The following is a 20,498-nucleotide window of genomic DNA, read 5'->3' on the forward strand; positions in this document are numbered from 1 at the left end:
CACAGTGATCTCTTTTAGTGTCTGAAACGGGTCCTGCCCCAGAGCCTTTCACACGGACTTCTCACACTTGTAATACTCCCCTCTTCGTCTTATTAATTTCTTCTCATCTTTTAAGCATCTCAGCTCAAATGCTTCTTTGTTTCATAGATTAGGTCACATCCCCTCTTGTATCAGCTTTCACGGACAGTGTGTCTTTCCTTTATAGTATTATTCCATCCAGAATTTCTGTTGGTTTATGGCACTCTCTAACTATGACTTACGTCTCCCACTAGACTCGTAAGCTCCATTTTCACTATTTTGTCCCCAGTGTCTGGGTGCCTGATGTGTAGAATAGATTAGGCCCTGATGGAGAGGCTGACATGCCGGGCACATAGTAAGTGCTCAGTAAATATTTATTGAGTGAATGTGTGCATTCCATTGTCGGTCATCTTGACTTTGAAAGATTGTCAAGACACAATAAAAGTAAAAATGTCTAGTGAGCGGTTGGAAGTGTGGAAATGAAAATACAGGATTTTGTGATGCAAATTATAACTTTCATTACCTGTGAACACACCAAAAATTCCTGTTCATACACAATACCAGAGAAAAGGGGTAGGCTGACCAAGGCAAACTCGAGCTTGTTTTTGCTTTGGGTCGCCTTTCAGGGGAGAAACAGCCGTGCCCCATCCTGTCCTGTGAACTCTGAGCACTCGGGTGCTTCTAAGCACAGCGCGGTCCTCGCTCCTGGCTCTACGCCAGATCGCTTAAATTTTCTCTCGCTTTCTGTAACATCTCCCACATACTTTCCAGTTCTTCTGTTCCTCGAGTATTAATGGGAAGTACACAGTCACAGAGCTGTTCCATCTCCTCTGCCCAACTCCGCTGTTTCTTCCACGTGCCATTTCTCTGACATCCTCCAGCAGGCCTGAAATACCAGCCTTCCACCCTTCCAAGTATCTTCACTTCAAACTTGGGTTCTTCTCTCACTTCTGTCTTTCTGAAGGCTCTTAGCTCTTCGGCATTTTCCAAGTTCCAACCTCAAACCCAGAAACTCTTCTTGTCCTGGGGTTACCGATTATCAGCTGTGATCTGCTTGACTGCTTCCTGACTTTTATAGATTTCCCTTTGCTCTTTGACATTTGGCAGGCTTTCTGCCGCTGGCCTCTTTCCACTTCTACATGTGAAATCGCCTTATCGTAATCTCATCATGGTTTTCCTTATCAAAACCCACTTATCATGCTTCTGAATATGACACACTCATTTTTTTCAGAGGTGGTTGATAAAGCAAAATACGTGGTCTGAAAAGCAAGTGTTCAGTAACAACCAAAACAACAGTAAGCAGTTTAATTTTAAATTAAGTTAAAAATAGACTGTGGAAGTGTTTCTTTTACAGTCAGACAGTGAAATATTATCAATTTAAATTAGCTCAGATGTTTTCCTTTGGAAATTTTTTTTATTAAAGATTTTTTTATTGGGGAAGGGGAACAGGACTTTATTGGGGAACAGTGTGTACTTCCAGGACTTTTTTTCCAAGTCAAGTTATTGTCCTTTCAATCTTAGCTGTGGAGGGCGCAGCTCAGCTCCAGGTCCAGTTGCCATTGTCAGTTGCAGGGGCACAGCCCACCATCCTTTGTGGGAGTTGAACCGGCAACCTTGTGATTGAGAACCAGGGCTCCAACCAACTGAGCCATCTGGGAGCTCAGTGGCAGCTCAGCTCAAGGTGCCGTGTTCAATCTTAGTTGCAGGGGGCGCTGCCCACCATCCCTTACGGGAGTCGAGGAGTCTCAACCTTGTGGTTGAGAGGATGCGCTCTAACCAACTGAGCCATCTGGGAGCTCAGCGGCAGCTCACTGACTTCAGTCTAGTTGCAGGGGGCACAGCTCACTGGGCCATGTGGGAATCGAACCGGCAGCCCCGTTGCTCAGAGCTCATGCTCTAACCAACTGAGCCACCGGTCTGCCCCAGCCACCCGTCCGCCCCTCCTTTGGAAATTTTAATTTTGTTATAGAAATTGATTTTCTTGAGACAAGAGTTCAAGCCTTACCCTTTTTGTTCTTCCTAAAGCAAGTTTTACCAATTTTAACTGCAAAAGATTAGATTAAATCTTTGAATGAAAGATTTTAGAGCATGTAGGAGCATATAGACCTTTATGGTGAAATTTTTCTTTCAGTTACAGACACAACAACATCCCGCTCATGTCTACAAATGAAATAGCAGTTGTAGCCAAATATAAATGTAATGAGAAATAAGTAAACAGTTTGGTGTTGCTGTCATAGCTCACTCAGCATAAAAAGTAAGCTAACAGAGGATGTGGTAAGAAAAGAAAATTTATTTTAGCAATTCATCTCTTAATAATGTAAAGTGTCAACATAAAATTCTTTAAATGTAGAATGTGATCTTTATCTTGACAGGGTTTCTTTGAGGTCTTCTGGGAACAAATCTTCTTAAATTATTGAGCAACTCTGACTTATGCAATCACATGCTTCATTACTCATCTCAGAGGCAGAGTAGCTATTCAGAGAATGAAACCGAGCTGTTGGAGGTGGCTGGAAGGGCAGGTCTGCAGAGCCGACAAGGTGGCCGCCCCTTAAGGCTTGCTGGAGCCGGGGCCTTCCCCTAAAAGTGCACCAGAAGCTTTTACCAAAATTTCTAGGAGGTTCTATTTTACAAATGGCTAAAAGCAAAGCAAGTAGAAATAAATTGAAATCAGCGGAAAGTTTACTCTGTCATGCTTTTAATTTTAGAAAACACAATAAATATAAGAATTGAAATTTAATACTGGGGACCTTTTCCCTCTGGTATCAAAATTGTTTTCCTTATTATAAAAAATTAGTGTACATTTAAAGATGGTTAAGATGGTAAATTTTATGTTATGTGTATTTTACCACAATTAAAAAGTGAAATAAAATAATTTTTAGAAGAATCCTAGTGGTGGAACCTATTAAATAAAAGCTTTTAAAAAGTACAAGATATAAAACGTTTCTGTTTATTCATCTATTAATCTATTACTCTCTGAAAAACAACACTAAACCACTTTTCCCTAAGTCTGACCTCCAGTAATATGAACTTTTTGGGAAATGTCCAGGAACCAAAGAAGCAAAGGGTCTTTTACTGGTTGGAATCAGCGGTGCTGGTGAGCAGGTCCCCTGGGGCGGCCCAGCCTGTGCTCTGCTCTGGCTGATGTTCCAGACAGTCTCTGAGCCTCCCTCTTCCTCACCTTACTTTCCTTATTTATAAGTACATTATAATCATGAGTTTTTAAGATTCCTGAAGAATGCTTAGTAATTCAGTGTTTCAAAGCTCTGGAGTTTTGTAGACCAGGGTTCAAACCCCAGCTCTTTGATCTGGGAGTGGCAGTGTTTCAAGGTCCTTTTCTATAAAACGGGATTAATCATACTGGAGGATTAAGTGAGATCATACACAAGTTTGGGGCAACACCTGGGATGGGGTAAGAACACACACACACACACAAACATACACACACACACACACAAACACACCACTTGGGATAGAATAAGGACACACACACACACACACACACCTGTGATGGAGTAAGGAGACACACACACACTTGCGATGGAGTAAGGGCATACAGAACACACACACACACATACAGACAACAGCTGTGATGGAGTAAGGACACATACAAACACACAACACTTGGATTGGAGTAAAGACACACAGGACACACACACACACGCAAAACACCTGGGATGGAGTAAGGACACACACACACATACACACACCACCTGGAATGGAGTAAAAACACAGAACACATGCACAGACACACACATTCAACACCTGCGATGGAGTGAGGACACACACAACACCTGGGATCGAGTAAGGACACACACACACACACACCATGTGGGATAAAGTAAGGACACACAGAACACACACATACACCTGCAATGGGTAAAGACACAAACACACACACATATAACACTTGAGATGGAGTAAGGATGTACAGAACACACACAGACATACACATAAGATCTGGGATGGAGTAAGGACACACACACACACACACATACAACACCTGTTCATTCCAGAGCAACCCTGGAGTGTGAGATATTGAAATACACCGCAGATTCCGTAAAAGCAATCCCCCCGTTAAGAAAGTGTCATGACCTCACGGGTCATGAGGGACTCGTGCTCATGATAAAGTAGCCAAGCGATAGAGATTTTTGTTAAAGTCCATCATCCCAACCCATTATTGACAGACGGTAGAAGGCAAAGGTGGGATAGAGGGGAAGTGGGGATAAAGGGTGGGATGACTGGTGAAGCCGACATTCCAAAATCCTTTTTCTTGGTTTTATTCCACTTATTCCATCAAGGTTTTAAATATCTGTGTACTGGGCTGCAAACAGGACATCCAAGGTGATTGGGGTTGAGTCTAGGTTTACTTATTTAAATGGCATTGGTTCTGCCTGCAGCCTTTCACCCACAGCTGCCGATATCGGGATCCATCTTCTCTCGTCGTGGGAAATATTTCAGAGGAGCTCACAGGATTCTGTCCGCTGAGCGCCTTCATGTCCCAGGCGTCCATTTGTACCCAGAGAAATGAGCTGTACCCCGTGTTGGGAGCCGGGATCACCCCCTTCTTTCCCTGGGACCCTCACAGACATTACTCCGCCGTCATTAAAATTTCAGGAGACAGGTCCCCTTGCTTTCTTCCACTGATCGAGTAACAATACACACACAGACACACACACAACACTTAGGATGGATAAGGACACACAGAACATACACACACACACACACACACACACACACAGAGACATACAACACCTGCGATGGAGTAAGGACACATAAACACACACAACACCTGTGATGGAGTAAGGACACACACACACACCACCTGGGATGGAGTAAGGACACACACACACACCACCTGGGATGGAGTAAGGACACACACACACACCACCTGGGATGGAGTAAGGACACACACACACACACAGCACCTGGGATGGAGTAAGGACACGCACACACACACACACACCACCTGAAATGGAGTAAGGACACACACACACACACACACACCACCTGGGATGGAGTAAGGACACACACACATACACACCACCTGGGATGGAGTAAGGACATGCACACACACACCCACACACGTGTGCGTGCATTCATGAAGTGTTAATTTATACACTGCAACATTGCCCCTACTGTAGGCTGTGGGCTCAGCTGCCCTTGTGTTATCTCTTTTTTCTTCCCTTCTTAGCTGGCTTATATGGATGTACTTATTTAGCTGATTATTTATTTAAACATAAACTTTGTTAATTATTGTGTGGTAGAAGTATCAGGAATTATAAGACAAAAATCACCCAGAATTACCACATTCAGAGGCTATCATTTTTAACCTTAGCCTGCAGATTTTTCTGGACTGAAAAATACATATGCATTATATATATGTGTATATGTATACATGTATGCTTGTACACAAAATTAGATACTGCCACTTGTTTTTTTCTTGAACACATCTACAGGACTGTGAGCTCTACCAGGGGCTAAATCATATGTGCTTTTACAATATGGTTTAGCTCATGGCTCACAGCAGGTACTCAAAAATTAAAAACCAAAAGTCCAAAGGAATGAATGCCTCCATGTCAATAAACACATACCAACAGCCTCATTAATCATAATTTTCTCTATATAGGTGTGTCACAGTTTCTCCAAGCAAGCCTCTATTTGGAAACTAACTTGTTTCCAATTTGTTTCATGTATACATTTGACAATTTTAAGGGTTTTTTTCTAAAGGCACAAAGAATAACGCAGCACTGGTTATTAAATCACCCAGAATCAACAAATTTTAAGATTTTTGACAGTTTTGCTTCACTTTTTGTTAATAAAAGAAAGCATTGCAGATAAAGTTGAAGTCTGCATTTTTCTCTCAGTCTAATTTACCTCCTTCCTTCTACCTGGACAATGCATTTGGTGTGTACTCTTTCAGTCCGTGATGATACTTTCATAAATACATGGTTCGTATAGGTTCTGCAGGATTTTGTTTATAAATATAGTGTGTATATAGTTCTGCCATTTGCTTTTTTCCACTCTACAGTGATTTTGAATTCTATCTACAATCATTTATCCTTTGAAAAGAGTTATTTTATATATTTCATCATTTGAACATCTACTTTTTATTTTCTTACTCTTCCCTATTGATGGACATTTAGGTTCTTCCTGATTTTTCTCTATTGCAAACCATGCTACAATGCTTATTGTAATTACATTTTATTCAGTGTTTTACACATAAATTGTAAAATCTATTAAGTTCCTTTTATTTACAATATTTCATTTGACAATTGTTTTTAAAAATTATGTTTACATCTTGAAGACAGAACAAGGGCAGGACATTTAAACACACACAAAGGAAGGCTGGCAGCGGCCCCGTGGCCTATGGCCTAGGTGGAGACAGGATGCTCAGTGTGTGAGTGAAAATGTACACAGGTGAGTGCAAGGGGCGCTCCTTCACAGAATATTCCCTGGAGGCTGCTTCTGCTCCCAGTAGGGTGCCGAATGCGTGGGTCCAGTACAAGAAAAGACTGGAAAATGAAATTGAGTTCCCAGCTGCACAATAGAAGTCTAATAATCAGCTCCCAGGAGAGAGAACACAGAGGGAGGGGTGAGGAGGCTCCCGGGAAGAGCTAAGGCAGAGGCAGGGCTGAAAGCCCAGCTGGGGCTCAGCTAGGAAGGGGGACAGGGTGGCATATCGAGCTGGAAATGGTGTTAAAGTCATCTAGAGACGACCTTCATTATTGTTTCTTTGGAGATTAAAACTTGAAAATTTCATGAGAGTTGATTAATGGGCCATAGACAGTAGGTGGTAGGAAGTATGACACAGGAGAGCCAGCAGTAGGTGGAGCATTTGGCTGCCAGTGTTACTTCTGCTCTACATGGCAGCACAGTCCCTGCACATGTCCTGGTACCAAATCCATGGCCCCAAATGCAGAGAGTGTGCAGCGGCGGACAAGTCACTTGCTGGCAAATATCAGTACACTGTATGTATATCACACAACACTCTACACACCACGTACACAACACTGGGTGTGAGTCCATCTGGGTGTATCTGACATCCTTCTCTGTGACTTGATTCCATGGCCAGCCAGCCGTGTGTCCGTCTCTGCCCTCACTTTTGGTGGCTGACACCGACCTGGTAACTTAAGGGTCCTCCAGGCCTGTTAACTTACTGTCTGCACACAGGCTGGCGTGAGCCGTCCGAGAAAAGATGGTTTTAGGAACCGTGAACAACTTGCAATGAGTGCCATGGGGGCAGCGTGCAGCGGGGCGGTGACAGCAGCCCGGGCCGCAGGTGGCGGCGGGACCAGGAAGCGGCGGGAGGGGCGGGCCGAGCGCCGGGCGGGTCGGCGGCCGAGCGTGACGCGGCGGCGGTCACGTGATACCCGTGGAATGCCAACAATGTAGCGAATGTCCCACTTGGGTCTGCGCGTCGGAGCGGCGGCGCGAGCGCCCGGGAAGATGGAGCCGCCGCCGTCCGCGCCGCCGCCCGGGACGCCCCAGTCCCCGCGGGGCCAGCAACCACTGCCACCACCGGCGCCCGGTCCCCCGGTGCGCGAGGCCCCGGAGCCGCGGGCCAGGGCGGCCCCAAGGCGGTAAGACGGCGCCGAGGTGAGGAGGGCGGGTCGGAGACTGGCCGGGAAGTTGGTACGCAGGGGCCCGCTCGCAGCCGCCGAGTCGGAGGCGTCGTGGTCGCAGTCCCGGGCCGTGAGTCGGTGACGGGTGGGGAGGTCGGGCGGGCGGCGCCGCTTTGTTGCGCGGGGCGGCGGGCGGGCGGCTTCGGCGGGTGGGCAGGGGCGCCGCGGGCCGGGCCGGGCCGGGGGCGGGGATCTCGCGGGGCCCCGCCTCCCCTGGAGCCCCGGAGGGTCCCGCTCAGGGCCCCGCCGTCGCATGTCCCCTCTCTCCTCAGGGCCCCGCCGTCGCATGTCCCGTCTCTCCTCAGGGCCCCGCCGTCGCATGTCCCGTCTCTCCTCAGGGCCCCGCCGTCGCATGTCCCCCCTCTCCTCAGGGCCCCGCCGTCGCATGTCCCCTCTCTCCTCAGGGCCCCGCCGTCGCATGTCCCGTCTCTCCTCAGGGCCCCGCCGTCGCATGTCCCGTCTCACCTCAGGACCGTGCCGTCGTATGTCCCGTCTCTCCTCAGGGCCCCGCCGTCGCATGTCCCCCCTCTCCTCAGGGCCCCGCCGTCGCATGTCCCGTCTCTCCTCAGGGCCCCGCCGTCGCATGTCCCGTTTCACCTCAGGGCCCCGCCGTCGCATGTCCCCTCTCTCCTCAGGGCCCCGCCGTCGCATGTCCCCCCTCTCCTCTGGACCGCGCCGTCACATGTCCCGTCTCTCCTCAGGGCCCCGCCGTCGCATGTCCCCCCTCTCCTCTGGACCGCGCCGTCACATGTCCCGTCTCTCCTCAGGGCCCCGCCGTCGCATGTCCCCTCTCTCCTCAGGACCGTGCCGTCACATGTCCCGTCTCTCCTCAGGGCCCCCCGTCGCATGTCCCGTCTCTCCTCAGGGCCCCGCCGTCGCATGTCCCGTCTCTCCTCAGGGCCCCGCCGTCGCATGTCCCCCCTCTCCTCAGGGCCCCGCGGTCTCATGTCCCGTCTCACCTCAGGACCGCGCCGTCACATGTCCCGTCTCTCCTCAGGGCCCCCCGTCGCATGTCCCGTCTCTCCTCAGGACCGCGCCGTCACATGTCCCCTTTCTCCTCAGGACCGCGCCGTCGCATGTCCCGTCTCACCTCAGGGCCCCGCCGTCGCATGTCCCCTCTCTCCTCAGGGCCCCGCCGTCGCATGTCCCCCCTCTCCTCTGGACCGCGCCGTCACATGTCCCGTCTCTCCTCAGGGCCCCGCCGTCGCATGTCCCCCCTCTCCTCTGGACCGCGCCGTCACATGTCCCGTCTCTCCTCAGGGCCCCGCCGTCGCATGTCCCGTCTCTCCTCAGGGCCCCGCCGTCGCATGTCCCCTCTCTCCTCAGGACCGTGCCGTCACATGTCCCGTCTCTCCTCAGGGCCCCCCGTCGCATGTCCCGTCTCTCCTCAGGGCCCCGCCGTCGCATGTCCCGTCTCTCCTCAGGACCGCGCCGTCACATGTCCCCTTTCTCCTCAGGACCGCGCCGTCGCATGTCCCGTCTCTCCTCAGGGCCCCGCCGTCGCATGTCCCCTCTCTCCTCAGGACCGCGCCGTCGCATGTCCCGTCTCTCCTCAGGGCCCCGCCGTCGCATGTCCCCTCTCTCCTCAGGACCGCGCCGTCGCATGTCCCGTCTCTCCTCAGGACCGCGCCGTCGCATGTCCCGTCTCTCCTCAGGACCGCGCCGTCGCATGTCCCGTCTCTCCTCAGGACCGCGCCGTCGCATGTCCCCTCTCTCCTCAGGACCGCGCCGTCGCATGTCCCCTCTCTCCTCAGGACCGCGCCGTCGCATGTCCCGTCTCTCCTCAGGACCGCGCCGTCGCATGTCCCCTCTCTCAGGACCGCGCCGTCGCATGTCCCCTCTCTCCTCAGGACCGCGCCGTCGCATGTCCCCTCTCTCCTCAGGACCGCGCCGTCGCATGTCCCCTCTCTCCTCAGGACCGCGCCGTCGCATGTCCCGTCTCTCCTCAGGACCGCGCCGTCGCATGTCCCCTCTCTCAGGACCGCGCCGTCGCATGTCCCCTCTCTCCTCAGGACCGCGCCGTCGCATGTCCCCCCTCTCTCCTCAGGACCGCGCCGTCGCATGTCCCCCACCCAGGACCCCGCCGTCGCACGGCCCCTAGTACCGCGTGGAGCCTTCGCGCGTTGTGGTTCTCACGGCCTCCCCCTCTCGGTCCCGGGACTGGGCGGGCTGCGCCCCCGCAGTGCTCGCGCCTTCCCCGCTGCCCGCGAGGGCCTGGCCTGCCTGCTGGTCCCGGGCCCTGGTGCTCAGGCCTGCCGCTGCGCTCCCAGCCCTCTTTTGCGGGTACACTTTATGGGCAGATTTGCTCATGTTGACACGATTGTAAGCGAGAACTTGGACATTTACGCATTCCTGCGGGGTAAGTGAGGTGTTTTAAGTGTGCGGGCGACCTAGACCTAAGTGACAGCCGCCAGGGCTCTTCGCAGACTGCTCTGCCAAATACATGCACAATGTCGGGGAAGTCAGCCCACGCCTTAACCAGGAGCTTGAGTGTGCCGGAAGGAGAGTGGGAAGTCACAGGACGTGCGTGACCTCGGTACAAGTGTCCTGTTGAAGTTTCCCTCAGTAGCTGAGGGGTCCCCTTTGGTAATGGAGAAGGTAACTGGTGCCTGCTTATTCAGGAATTTGTACCAAGTAGACCTGGCTCCACACTGCAGTGGGACCTCACCTTGATCCCTGCTGATGGCTCACTGTTTTTGATGCCACATTAGGAGACTAGGCTGCTTTGTATCGTGTACTTTTTTTTTTCTTTAGCAAGAAAGATCCTTACCATCCTTATTGGTGTAATAAGGTAGTAATAGAAAAATCTTCCAAAGTAAGAACGCAGAGACTGTTTAAGAAAGTCTGTTTTAAATTATAATTAACAAGACACTATGTTATTCAGCTTCTCATAAAATTTAGTCTCATTATCCAGGCGTATAGGATACACCAGCGTTCCTTTGAAATTAAAATTGCTGAGTATTTAATCTTAAAATGTCAAGCAATTTAAAGTGGTATCTGAGCAGAAGACGTCAAGCAAAATGATAATGGTGAGTTAGTAGAATCAGAGCATTGTAGAACCGGGAAGGATTCTTACAGCTTCTGCATCCAGTTTGAAATAGTTTTCACTTAAGGGTAAGCTGGAACTGTACATACTTCTTTCTCAGCAAATCACAGGGCTGGTGGGAGGGACTTTCTTCTGATGGGAGGGGACTGTTTTTACAATGAGATGCCTTGTTTTAAATGCTGTGTTGTAAGTAGCCAGCCCTAGGCTCCTAGATCCCACTGTGTGCGTGGAGGTGGGGGAAGTGCTGATGCTGATAAATGCGCAGTAAACACACAGGCAGGGTTTGGGGAAGCTTTGGGGTGTGTTCTGCTCTGTGCTGGAAAACCAGACATACACTGTTTTTGAAAAGCTGCTTTTATATCTTATTTCATGGTTACAATAATGTGAAACTTTGAAAAAAATTCCTTACGGACTTTTTAAAAACAGGCTTGAAAAACAGAAGATGAATTCTGTGAATTTATTTGGTCTTGACTGTAAATCTGCTCTAACGAGGAGCAAAATATCCTGAACAACAGAATGAAGTGACTGACTTCTAGCTCCAGAAGTTCTCTGAATCTCTTTCCTTTTTAAAAAGCTTCAGAGAAAAGCTTAGCTGTTTCACTCAACAGAACTGGGCCTCCAAATTGAACCAGTCCTGGGGTTACCATTCCCACTGTGGGCTGGATGCCTCTCTGAAGTGGGGCTGTGTTACGCAGAGCACCTTTAAGTGGCTCCCTGCTCGGGCCCTGAGTTTCACTCCTAGTCAGCTTTAAGGGCAGTGTTATCTGATGGATAGGTTCATTCTGGAAGTATTATTAAAACGAGGTGATGTTGGAAATAATGGTTATCATGCTAAAGTTAGGATGGAAATTTGGCATTGCTTATTGCTTGCCATTCACTGAATGAAAACTTTGTCGCATGCCATCTACATCATGTTGACCTAAGTGTGACAAGCAGCTTCTTTTAAGTTAATTAAATACTTTTTGTTTCTGTGCCAATGTTTGACATTCATGGGAATTTTTCTGGAGGAAAATGAAAAATCTCATAGTTAGTAGCAGTGGTTTGTATGGACTGTTATGGCTGTTGCAGTACTGAGGCCCCTAGATTAGCTGGGATGGGAAGGGTCTTCTTAAACTGTAAGTCTGCTTTCGAAGGCAGTGGGCCTCCATGTGGAGTAGCGGCCTCACCACCTCCAGGTGGTTACCTGGAGCAGGCATGTTAGGGACAGCCTGTTCCTTCAGTAATTAACTCCGCTCTGTCTCCTGAGTCTCCAGTGTTTTCGTTAAATGCACCCAGAGAGGACCTGCCCCTCCCCAACACTGTCTGCCTGTTCATCTTTCCCCTCTACGTTTGAGTCTTTTCACAGGAAGTTCCAGACTCCAAGAATAGCTTCACACTTCCTCCATCAAATCACATCCCTTAGCCTTTCCAACTTTGGTGGGACACTCCTTTCACTGGGAGGTTTTCTCCAAACAGGCACGAGCACTGGGATTCTTTGGCCACCACAGATATACCTCTGTGCGTAGCAGTGACTTCTCATGTGGACTGGGCATTCTGACTCCTGGGTTGGGGTACACCCGGAACTTGGAGGGAAGGAGGTGGGGCAGAGGAGTCTGGGCTTTCTGAAAGATTGAAACCCCTGCTGGGGTATGAACTTGAATTTAATCTCGTGTAATCCCGCCCTATATCCTGTATCACACAGCTATCATGTACCAAGCTAATAGAGAATGTGCTGGTTTCCTTTTCTCCTAGATTGTAGGTGTTATTTAGGGGTGACACCCTGTTTCGCCTGGGTGAGACCATATAAGGTCCAGCTCAGTATTTGGCACACTTGTAGCACCTTTAACCGCATTGAAACCTTGTGTCGATGCTGTTGATTGGAGAGTGTTCCTGGACCGCCAGAGGGAGGTAATCACTAGGTCCTTGGACACCCTCATTCTGAGGAGTAGCCCCTGCCCTGTGGGTCCCTGGACAGCGCTGGGAGGCATGTCAGCCTGGCGGGCTATTGTGACTCTGACACTCCGGCATCTGGCTGGAGGCCTGGCCCATCTGCCTGGTTTAGTTTCATCTTTGCTAGTTAATTATAGTAAGTATATGATTTGAATAATAACTGGAATTTTAGGTCCAAGAAATTCTGTTTTTAAAAATGCCATCATGTGTTATTAGTGGAGGCCCCACGAGACGTGGGTTTGGTGGGTTCTTTGGTTGGTGCTTGATGTGTGTTTGGCAGCCAGTCTAGGTTCATGAAGCACTAGGAGAAATTAGAATAAAAATTCTTGAACATCTGATAGTGTTTTCCAGGATTGGATCAAGAATTGGAATTGGGTTTGGTACAGCCAAATTAAGCAGTGCTTACAAGATTGCTCTCACGTTAAGTTTTTACACGAGCCACCCATACTGAGTGTAGGATTTAGTACCTATCTCAGCTCCAGATTTGGAAATGAGCTGTTTTTGTTTTGCGAGTTGTTAGTTTTAAAATTGCAGTGCCTTGTAGTTTCTTTTAACGTATATTTAAGATAACTGATGATGCCAAAGAAACTTACAAAGGTAGATTTATTTTGCTTGTGTCCCCATTTTTTAAAGTTCACATCCATGAGGCCTTACGTCTTATTTATAAAACTCATGATGAAAGAACATTTCTCATATGTTAACTTATTAAAATGATATAGTAGTGTGTCAGGATACCTCATTTCCAGCTGCAATCTTAATTTGACTGATGAGTATTCTCATGAAAAATTCTTTCAGAACTTCATACTTTGACCATGAAATCTGTCTTTAAAGTAAAGCCTAAAATACAAACTCTCAAGCTGAGAAAATACAGAGGGTGCCAAAAAACTGTATATACATTTTAAGAAAGGAAAACTTTTAAAATTGTAATACTCAATATATACCCATAACAAAAGAGGAATACAAGTCACGTTTGACTTCTGCAATTACAAGAGGTGCTCAAAGTGGTTCCCATCAGCGTCCAGACACTTCTGATTACTGCGAATTACTGCTTGAGCAACATTGACCAAAGTGTCTACTTGTATACATGTTTTTGGCACTCCTGGTACTTTCATTCTTTATGAGACTGAAGGAAAGTTTGATCCTTTCCAGATTATTCAGGAAGAGCATAGTTTGCCCATAGGTGCTATTTTACATACTCACTTAAGACAGGGACAGTACCTCTGGTGATCCTAGGGCCAGTGCTTCCTGGGAGACTGGAGTGGGATGGAAGCAAGTGACCACTGTGAGAAGTGGCTTTGTGGAGACAGAGCCAGGAGAGCAGTTTCCAGGCTCTCGGCCTCACGTGGAAAGGTGCTGGCTCGGGTAGTAGATGGTCATCAGCTGTGACTGGTTGGCCGTCGCTGTAACCGGTTAGCCATTGGCCACTAATATAACTGCCATGGCTACGCTAGGGGGTTGGCTGGTTGGCAGAGAAGCGGATGGCAGATTGAGGCTAGCAAGTGAGGTTAGCAAGCGGATTACATTGCGGATCGTGTGGATCCTACTTCCTGTGTCTCGCCCGGCCGCCAGCGAGACTGGGGTGCAGGAAGACCCCTCACTGGGGTACCGGCGGATGTTTGCTTTTGTGTCTCGACCAGCCACCAGCGAGAATGTAGTGGTGTGACTTCCCTACCTACGGCTCCGTGGGTGTTCCTTTTTGGCCTCATCATGTCCTGTGTTCTTGTGTGGGGAGCGGGAGCTGAGACCCACATGACAGGCCTCTTTCTCCCTCCATACCAGGGAGCCCTCCTGGTGGTGGGGTTTGGGGTGTCACTGAATAATTCTTTCAATCTTTTTGTATGTTAGAAAATTTTCATAATAAACTGTTGAGGGGAATAAAGAAAAAAAGGAAAGCAGGACCTGTGGACTGGAGTCTGTGTGCGTGCATCTCCTTGGTATTTCTTAGCTCAGCATAAACGCAGACGTGAGAACAGGAAGACCTGCCTGGTGTCCATGGCCCTGGCGGCTTTATAACTGGAACATTTTGGGACACACAGGTGCTTAAAACTCACAGTATCTCCGCGAGTGGGCCCAGAGGAAACCGCTCCCCACTGTGTGTTCCAGTGTCCCTGGCAGGGAGGTGACAGTGCGCCTGCTGCTCAGGCTGCATTCGGCCAGGGGACTTTGCTCTGCCAGCACCCAGCCCCAAGGTCAAGTCTGTTTATTGTGTAGCTATGGTTAGAAAGGGGCCCGTTGTCCAAACACTGGGTAGCTAGAGGGGAATAGTTAGGTGACCTTTTCCCCATTTTTTAATCAAGGTGAAATGTACATGATGCTTATCTTTTAACCACTCACACGTGTGCAGTTCATGGACCGACATACACTCGTATTGTGCTGTCATCGGCCACACACTACACTCAGAACTCGCATCATCCGAGACACAAGCTCTGTACCCAGAAACAGTGCTCCCCATGCCGCAGCCCTGGCGCCGCCTGCTCCGCCTTCGCCTCTGCCTCTGCCTGCTCCAGCTGCCTCACAGAAGTGGTGTCTCGCTGAGCTCAGTGTCCTCCAGGTCCCCATGTTGTAGCATCCTGGCTCAGAGACTTTATAATAGTATCTGTAAGCTTCACTCGGGGACATTTTGCTGGCGCCTGAATTTACAGGTCCGGAGAGAGCACCCTGCCACCTACCCGTGCCCGCACGTGCACAGCCTGCGGCTCTCCCAATGGCCTGCCTTACTCCGCCCGCACTCCTGCCCGTGCCCTGCTTGCGGTTCCGGAGACTGACGAGGAGCCAGGCACGTCAGCCCCCCACACTGTCGGTGCTGCGGCCCAGAGGTGACGTGGTGGCCTCGGGAACTCTCCTTGGTGGGGAATTCCAGGTGGGGAAGTGACTTGCCCGGGAGGACATTTGTCGTGGTGCATAGAGTGGCCTTGCCAAGTTCCAGAGGTCAGGGCGAATACGGTGCCTTGACTAGCCCAGGGTCGCCCAGATGGGAGCTGGTTCGGTCGTCTGGGAGGCAGGCAGCTCAGTGAAGCTCAGGCCTGCTGGGAATGGAGCACCTTCAGACTGCACTGCTCGTGACTTCAGCTTTCCTCTGTGCTTTTCTCTCTTTCAAGTTAAAAGAAGGTACTTGAACTTTTTAAGTGTGGTTATCAAGTACTCACATAAGAGGGGTCACTTGGAGTGAGTGTGAAATCCTGTTTGTGCATTCACTTTGGTGCCTTCCCACTGAGCACACCTGCGTTTTGCCCCGGTCTTGTCTCCTGATGTGATTGAAGCCTTTGGTCTGATCTGAGTCCTGAACTTACTGGGAATCCTAATCATTGGCCAGTGCGCCATGTGTTACAGATGGCAGTGGTCTCACACATAGTGTCACCCTAGCACATAGCCAGAGCAAGGCTTCTTGGCAGGCGGGAAACGGGGGCTCGGAGAGGTGCAGTGCCAGCCAGGCCCCTTCCGCTGCTTCAGGTTTTGCACAGACACAGCCTTCCCAGCCTCGTCCTTGCCTCCCCACAGCTGCCTCCTCCCTCACACAGGCTGCTCTCTCAACTGGCCCCACTGTCCAGGTGGCTGTCCTGGCTCCGAGAAGTCGCCGCCATCGGCTCTGGTTCCTAAACCGCGGGCTCCATCTTGCAGCAGCCTGTCTAGTGCACGTGACCGGCTGCTGTGGGCCCTGCTTGTAGGCACCACTGACTCCACCTTCTTCTCTGTCCTCCAGCTACTACTCTGTTTCAGATCCCTTAATTCTTAGGGGAAACTTTTATTGTCACATGTATTATAACGTATTTCAATGGTTAGTGATGGCTGCTCCTCTGAGGGACGCCACTTGGGAGGGGCAGGAGCTGGCCTCCCTCCACCTGACCCCTCTGTCTTGTGGCTGCGTAGGAAGGTCAAGCTGGGTAAATGTCTCACTGCTGCTGGCTCTCCATCTCTGTCGGGCCAAGGTGTGACTAGCTCCTAAAAGCACTGGGGTTGCTGCATCTCACCCAGGTTTTCTCATCCAGCTGGAATGCTGAGTTGTCCCTTCCAGGCCACCTTCCAGTGGCTTCCAGATTGAACTCCCTAAAGGGCACTGGCCATGTCACTCTAGGTCAGGGGTGTCCAAACTTTTTTGAACGTTTTTCACCAAGGGCCATATGCGGTAAAATATACAAACAGCCGGGCCACTCACTCGAGGTGAAGTACGTATCGTCTCACCTGGTTTGTTTAAGTAAACTAAATATGTTTTTGGAATTTGCTGCGGGCCAATTAAGAATGGATCATGGGCCGTAGTTTGGACAGCCCTGCTCTAGGTCAACTGCATACTGCGGCTCCTCATCCTCTTCACTGAGTCAGACAGGCAGGGTGGCCTTGGACGGTCTTCCCAGTCCCGTGCCTGTGAGCCTCTGCATCTCACCCATGCCCTCCAGGAAGAGCCTGCCCATCTGCTCCTGCATGTGCTGCTCCCTCTGCCTGGAAACCCATCCCTCCATACCCCCAGTTTTGCTTATCTCTACTTCACAGCTTTTGCTGACTTTCTCCTTTATTCTCTCATCTGTTAGGTGACTTTCACCTCCTCTTGGAAGTCTCTTTTTCTTTAAAGCTGTTTATTTTCAGGCATCCTCACCTCTCACTTGACTGTGAACTTGCTGAAGGCAGGGTCTGGCTCTTTTTTGTGTATCCTAGCGGTGCCTGAGACTGACGCATTTGATAAATGTTTGCAAGGTGGACATGTGGGTGGGGGAGAGGGGGAATGAATACAGTTTGACAAGCAATCCTCCCTGCATATTGTCAGGCCCTCCTCATTGTTTACTGTGAAGATAGTATGATTTCTCTCTTCACGATTGGAAACAGGTGATTCGTGTGAGCCCCTAGGAGAAGCCGCACTTTCTGCCTCAGTCCTCAGACAGCCACTCATGATCCTCATGCGTGAAGCATGTCCTTCAGAACGTCTCCGTCTTGTTGGAATGTGAACTCACGGTTCAGAGAGTGAGGTATTTCACACACATGCTGAGGGCATGAAGCCACCGAGAATGAGTGTGGTTGCAGTGTGCCCCACTGTTCAGCAGTGGGGCTGAGCGCCAGGCTCCCGGGCTACAGCAGGCAGCCTGCCACGTCCGCACAGCCTTCCCAAGTCCTTTCCGCACCTTCAGTGCAGTTGAGGGGCACTGAAATATGATTGCATGTGGAGAAATTTAGTCTGGTTCTTTATTTCTAAATGCAGTCTTCTCTCAGGTAGAGAAAGCGCATGGTCATGACCCTGCATCCTCCCACCTCTAAGAAAAGAATACTACCGTGTTTCCCCGAAAATAAGACCTAGCCGGACCATCAGCTCTAATGCGTCTTTTGGAGCAAAAATTAATGTAAGAGTCCTGGTCTTACATCTTACATTAATTTTTGCTCCAAAAGACGCATTAGAGCTGATGGTCCGGCTAGGTCTTATTTTCGGGGAAACATGGTAGTATTAACATCATCCTTTGGGCTTGCTCTTTTTTATGCTTACATGATACATCTATGTAAGTTAATTCATACAACACTCTTGCAGCAAGCCTGGCATGTAGTAAATACTGGCTGTCTGGTATCTATCCTTTCCCACCCGAGGATGTCTATGAAGCAGAGTTCCCTGTCACTTTCTGAAGTCCCTTACTGAAACAAAGCCCAGCCCCTTTTGTCCACCCCCTGGAAAGGACGCTCTTTGATGGGTCCGTTTTCTACAGAGGCTGGGCAGGCCCTTGCCTTCTCCACCAGTGGGCCTCAGTGCTGGACTTTGGCAGCTGATTATGTAAATGATAATGACCTTGTCCCAAGGTTAAGTCCTTGTCCCAAGGACTGCTGAGCACTGTCTCATTCCATATTCCCCACCACCCTGTTACCAAGTGTTGTCATCTGCTCTACAAAGGGCGGGTGTGGGAAGGCAGATGACTGGCCCAAGGTCACCCAGATAAGTGACTTGCACTAGATACCTCACTGGCTGCTAAGGGCACTGTCAGATTTCGTTTTTTTGAGCTTCATTTCATTTCTGGATGCAAGAATAACAGAGTATCCAAGCATAGCCTGGAGTAGGTCTAATCACTGTTGGAAAATGCTGAGGTCCTAGCTGGTCTATGCAGATAACTTACCTTGTCACAGTGTTCTCTAAGAAACACGTCACCCACATACCTGACAGTCCCCTTCCATGGAAGTGTCAGTCTGTACAAGAAAGATATTTTTATTTTGGTAGTTAGGTCAAAATGCTGATAAGTTGACCAGTTTACAAAAGATCAAGGAAGCAGTTGCCTTGAACGTCTCCTGATGCACTGGGACTACTTTCAGTTGCAATATAGGACACCTTCAGTGTGACGTGTTTTGTGGTAGCTGTTAGGAAATTTAGGAGGGTTTTATGAGGAAAAATTTCCAAAGAGATGGAAGAAGCATAGCGTCAGGTCGGGGAGAGGTGGGTGAGGCCCCAGATAAGGGACAGCGGAGAGGATCAGGAGCTGGTTTATTAGGAACAACCAGAAACCCGAGACCCCGTGCGAGAAAGTTCGGCTCTGAATACTCCAGCTGTGGATTTCAAAATAAAACTGTTCAAACAAAGTACCTTCCATGAGCCGTCAGTGGTTAACACTGCTGTTCTCGCCTGCGTTGACTTTGAAGCCACTCTCAGCAGCTGTGGAGATGTGCTCTGCCGCGCGTCACTCCGTATGGGTGGGAAACATCTTCGGACAGTCGTGGATGTCATGTATTCATGTCATTTCTGAGAGGTGACGTGTTCTTTCCTAATCTTTCCAAGTGGAATATTTTCAAGATCACTGTCCAGTTCTGAAAAGTGTTCTGAACTGTGTGTGCAAACCACCAATGAACGCTTCTTCCCATCTTTTTCAGGTACTGATGATCTTCAAAATGAAGGCTCTGGAAAATTTCGGGTTTTCTATAGGAACTACGAAAATTGAAGGAAAGAAAACTTTTAAAATGAGATTGTTTTGAAAGTATGTTTACAACTAACTGATACTGTTGCCAGTTTTTTAAAGCAATAAAACCCTTGAAGAAGGTTGTATTTATGGTGAGAGGGAACTGGACCCACCATGAGGCCAAAGACCTTTCCCGCCACCACTTACTCTGGAAATAGCCGGCAGCGCCTGCAGGAGATCCGCGAGGGGCTGAAGCAGCCACCCAAGTTTCCCACTCAGGGCCCACCCGTGGGACCAAAGGACGCCTCCCTGGGGGGCAAGGATGCTGCACGGCCGCAGCAGCTGAGAGCCGCCCCGAAGTTCGGGCCGTACCAGAAAGCCCTGAGGGAGATCCGGTACTCCCTGCTGCCCTTCGCCAACGAGTCGGGCACGCAGGCCGCAGCCGAAGTGAACCGGCAGATGCTGCAGGAGCTGGTGAGCGCAGGCTGCGACCAGGTGGGTGAGCGCCCCGCCCACATGGCGGCCTCCCGGGGAGTCCTGCAACGCGGCTTCTGAGTGGGTTACTGCTCAGAGAAGGCGTCGAGGTTAACAAGCCCCGGCCCTTCCCGTGGGTCAATGCCCTCTTCTCCACCTTCTCTCCAAAAGGGTCTTTTTAGCTTCTTTTCTGCTGGCCACATCCAGGAGTGTCTCAGTGCCCCTGAATTGTGCCACCTGTACGTCTTGTCCTTGTGAAGGTCTCTCACACGAGTCCTTTCCAGAGGGTTTAGTTGGGCTTACTCTGACCTGTCATAGGACAGACTGGCTTCCCTTATCTTGTTTTTGGTTTGTGCATTTTTTACTTAGTTAAGGGGAAGGTTAACACCAATGGCTCTTCCTTGACTGTTTTCTTTCTCCTATTAAAAAAAAAAGTCAGGGGGATCAAATATATGGTGATGGAAGGAGAACTGTCTCTGGGTGGTGAACACACAGTGGGATTTATAGATGATGTAATACAGAATTGTACACCTGAAATTATGTAATTTTACTAACGAT

The 20,498-nt window shown here is 49.6% G+C and overlaps 1 protein-coding gene across 3 annotated transcripts in view; it reads left to right on the plus strand.

Moving 5' to 3' along the window:
- The window catches only part of LATS2 (large tumor suppressor kinase 2), a 126,715-nt gene that overhangs the window by 38,317 nt on the left and 67,900 nt on the right, over positions 1-20,498 (plus strand). Inside the window, exons 1-2 of one of the 3 annotated variants that reach the window (XM_081045708.1) lie at positions 7,387-7,614; positions 19,441-19,961. In XM_081045708.1, the coding sequence (XP_080901834.1) occupies positions 19,641-19,961 (321 nt within the window). In that variant the 5' untranslated portion in view covers positions 7,387-7,614; positions 19,441-19,640. Of the gene's footprint in view, positions 1-7,386; positions 7,615-19,440; positions 19,962-20,498 lie in introns of those variants that run through there. The other 2 variants (XM_081045707.1, XM_081045709.1) reach the window with 2 other exon arrangements.

The sequence above is a fragment of the Rhinolophus hipposideros genome, assembly GCF_964194185.1.
Source record: "Rhinolophus hipposideros genome assembly, chromosome: 4".
NCBI classification, from domain to species: Eukaryota; Metazoa; Chordata; class Mammalia; order Chiroptera; family Rhinolophidae; genus Rhinolophus; species Rhinolophus hipposideros.